Source organism: Stegastes partitus, unplaced genomic scaffold (assembly GCF_000690725.1).
Source record: "Stegastes partitus isolate 25-593 unplaced genomic scaffold, Stegastes_partitus-1.0.2 Scaffold1185, whole genome shotgun sequence".
NCBI classification, from domain to species: domain Eukaryota; kingdom Metazoa; phylum Chordata; class Actinopteri; family Pomacentridae; genus Stegastes; species Stegastes partitus.
Window position 1 is genome coordinate 89325 of NW_007578916.1, and position 3728 is coordinate 93052.

Sequence of the window (3728 nt, forward strand, 5' to 3'; positions counted from 1 at the left end):
ACGTAATGTGACTCTTCTTCCACACAAAAGGAATTAATCATGGGCTGCTTATTTCACTCAGAGGAATAAGTTGTTATGATGGAGAGCTGTGAGTACATATGCAAATCTATCAGTGTAAAAAGTGCTGCCAAAACTCTTAATCATGCAAATCAACATATGTATTTTCCCTCTCAGTGCAGCTGCTTATTTCTAATCTGACAGCTGTTAAACTTTAAACTTCATGCATTTAAGGTATTATTTAGTTTTTGCTTCGTAGAACACCACTCAGGTGTCGCCTGAATGTGATTGGCAACTCAAGCCGTTCTTCATTTGGCCTAAAAGTGCAGGAACTGATGCGTTGCTGATGATGTGTTGTATTGTTTATTGCAGGTGGGCCGGGCTGATATCCTGGTGGTGGGGGCCGGCAAAGCGGAGATGGTGAGAGGAGAGTGGGTGAAGGAGGGAGCTGTGGTCATCGACTGCGGAATCAACTACGTCTCAGGTCCAATAAATCAGTCAACAGATCAATAACTCAGCTTTCTGGAGGCTGAATTGAATGCTGTAAAACTGTACTAAAGGATTACTCATACCTCTGCGACAGATGAGACGAAGGCGAGCAGGAAACGGGTGGTTGGAGACGTCCACTACTCCTCAGCCAAAGAAAGAGCAGGATTCATCACACCTGTTCCAGGAGGGGTGGGGCCCATGACAGTGGCCATGCTCATGGAGGTAATTTTATCATTATTATTATTATTATTATTATTATTATTATTATTATTATTATTATTAGTAGTAGTAGTATTATTAGTAGTATTTTAAGTTTTTATTTATCTACCTATCATTTTTAGTTCTTTTATTTAGTCACTGGTCTTTACCTCATATCATTTCATTTATTATTTGTTAAGTTTATTTTCTACAAATATTTTAAATTGAGATGATTTATGGCCTCAAATTCAAAAGAAAAAAAATCCTCATGAATGCAAATAGGGCTGCAAGGTGGCTCAGTGGTTAGCATCATTGCCTCGCAGCTAGAAGGTCGCCAGTTCGCATCCCAGTGAGGACACCCGGTATCTTTCTTTGTGGAGTCTCCATGTTCTCCCTGTGCAGCGTGGGTTCTCTCTGGGTTCTCCGGCTTCCTCCCACAAGGTCTGGGATAGGCTTCATCCCCCCCGCAACCGTAGTGAGGATTAAGCGGTGTATAGATAATGGATGGATGAATGTCAAATGTTTAATAATTCACTGTGATCAGTAAGCACGGTCGTGTGTGCAGTACGTCCTGCTTCAGACTCTGTTTTGTGTTTAATGACAACTTAGAATCATTGAGTTTGAATGTGGATCAGCTTGTTTCCCATCTGATGTTTCCAGCTGATTGGTCAACAGTCAGCCAATCAGATCACAGCATTTTAACAGGCATTAAAACGCTGTTAAAACGTTACCACAGAACAGATCGATGTGGAAAAACAGTGACAGTTTTAAGAGTTTGGATGTGCTGCAGGTTGAAAAGCTCAGGAGGCGAAATGATGATTCATTCAGGGTTAATATGTGAAGATTAAAACTTCATCGATCCCGAGTGGTTTTCTGGTTTTGTTGTAGTCGTTATTGTTTTAACTGTCGGTGCTGTGCTCTCGTGGATGTCTTTGTTTCAGAACACGGTGCAGAGCGCTCAGCGTTTCCGCCTGAAGGGCAGGTGAAACTCAGACACTGACAGGTAACACTGAGCTTATACTCAGCCTTTATATTTTATGCTCAGCCCAGAAATATATAACTCATAGTCCTGTTTGTTTAAACATCACAGCACCATGGCTTCAACTGAGGGAGATATTTGGACCATTAACAGCAGAAATATAAATATATATGAACGTTATTGGGTATTTTAAATAATATTATTGATTACAAGACTGCAGCAGCACTTTCTATTTTAACACATTTGGACCTTATAAGTTGTTAGTAACTCTTAGAGTTTTGTTTGTGTAATACAGACCTTAGTTCAGTCTAATGAGACACTTGTTCACATGGAAACAGCAGCAGGTAATCATTTGTGGAGCTTTCTGCTGTAAAAGTCTCACCATTTGTTTATTTGTTGGTTTGTTTACCTGCAGGCAGACAGGTGTGAAGAGGTGACCAGGAAGAATCAGTGATGGAAGACTCCCACATTTAAATGGCATCTTCAGATTTGAACAAATAACCATTTCAGAGGACGGAGAGCAGATTGTCATCAGTTCTCTGCTCTACAGCTTCAACGACCTCCTTATTTTTTTCAAATTCTCTTTTGTATAATTTATTTCGTAATCAATGTTTTTTATGCTTCTGCTCCGGCCTCCTCCTAAATGTATTTTCTCATATTTTTTAATCTAATTGATTAATTTATTCATAGTAAAATCTAATTATTCACAGAATGTTCACAGGATGGAAACCAGAAGACATGAAGAGTAGAGACTCATCTAACTTGCTGTTCATCAGGCTGTTGGTCATGTTTCCTTTCAAAATGATAAACTGTGAGAAGTTTATTTGAGACTGTCCTCGATAAAAAGCAGCAGCTCTTTCTGACCTACAGTCGGATTTCACTGTGACAGCTCCCCCAGTGGTTGCAGTTTAATGATGAAGGAACAACTCAGGCAGTCCGGTCCTTATAGAGCTACAAAGATGGTGCGAGGAGGAGATTGGGGTGGATGGTTGGGTCACCCAACCATGATGACACACAGAACTTATCTGAAGCCAAACCTAAACCTAGTCATGTTTAGACCACACATTACAAGACTTGAAGAATAATGACACATCACACACTATAGGATATTATTAAAATGCCAGAGGGAGCAATCAGGGAGCACCACCTCACATGATCTCATGGGGAAACAGATGTAAGCAATATGGAGACTTTGGTGCAACAACTTGCTATAACGCTCACGACACTTTGCAGTGAGAAAAATAGCAAAAGCAGAAAGTTGAATGACTCTGGAAAAGAAAATGGTTGGCAAGATGTGATCAACATCGTTAATTTATTCAGAGAAAACTGGAGGTGAGACTTTAACTATCGATTTTAATACCTTTAGCTAACCTTAGTCTCAAGGGCGAGATTGTTCAGCATTGCCCTGCTCAGGTCACTTTTGTGATAACAGTAACCACCACGATTTTTACTACTAGATATCAAACATGTTGGATGTTATTGCGGTAGTGTGAGCCCAGTGTAAACCCAACAAACGGTTGGTTTGTGTAGTTTATGCTGCTGCAGGTTTAACATTTTCCGTTTCCCTTAATTTTCTCTTTTCTACTTTTTTACATGAAAATCACTGTGAATTACAATTATTTTGATACAAAATGTAGCAAAAAATAAATATGATGAAAACAAAAAATAAGAAAACCATTTTGCGGCTTTTTAAATGAACAAAACATCTGCCTTAAATAAAAGCTAAACAGTTTCTGTATTTCTTGTCGTGTGTTATTTATTTCTGATCATATGCAATGTGCCAGAATCTGAGGCTAAACATCTCCAGTTAGCATTTCACTTGTTCTAGTTTAAATCAGGGAAACAGACATTTCATGTTGTATTATCCATGTTTTATTTTTCAGTGTAAGTGATTGGGGACAAAATCCAAAGTCTTAAGTGAATGAAAATGTCTATAAAAGTCTGAGTGAGACCAATCAGACATTTTGTGTCTGCTCTTCTCCAGATAAACTAACTCTGTGACAAATACACCTGATCTGGAGAACTGAAGCTTTGGATTAATTACTTACAAAATAAAAATGGTGTA

The 3728-nt window shown here is 38.9% G+C and overlaps 1 protein-coding gene across 1 annotated transcript; it reads left to right on the forward strand.

Annotated features, from left to right (window-relative positions):
* The first annotated feature begins 410 nt into the window (after positions 1-410).
* LOC103368655 (C-1-tetrahydrofolate synthase, cytoplasmic-like) lies at positions 411-3329 on the forward strand. Its single transcript, XM_008297082.1, has 4 exons — positions 411-481; positions 581-708; positions 1626-1687; positions 2079-3329. The coding sequence occupies exons 1-3, from the start codon at positions 415-417 to the stop codon at positions 1668-1670; spliced, it is 240 nt and encodes a 79-aa protein (XP_008295304.1). The 5' UTR covers positions 411-414; the 3' UTR covers positions 1671-1687; positions 2079-3329.
* Positions 3330-3728: the final 399 nt, after the last annotated feature.

Excerpts from the sequence above, each read along its gene's own strand:
- LOC103368655 (XM_008297082.1), top strand. The coding sequence starts at position 415 with ATGGTGAGAGGAGAGTGGGTGAAGGAGGGAGCTGTGGTCATCGACTGC. Across the intron at positions 482-580 it reads CGGAATCAACTACGTCTCAG|ATGAGACGAAGGCGAGCAGG; the intron begins GTCCAATAAATC and ends CCTCTGCGACAG. Across the intron at positions 709-1,625 it reads CAGTGGCCATGCTCATGGAG|AACACGGTGCAGAGCGCTCA; the intron begins GTAATTTTATCA and ends TCTTTGTTTCAG.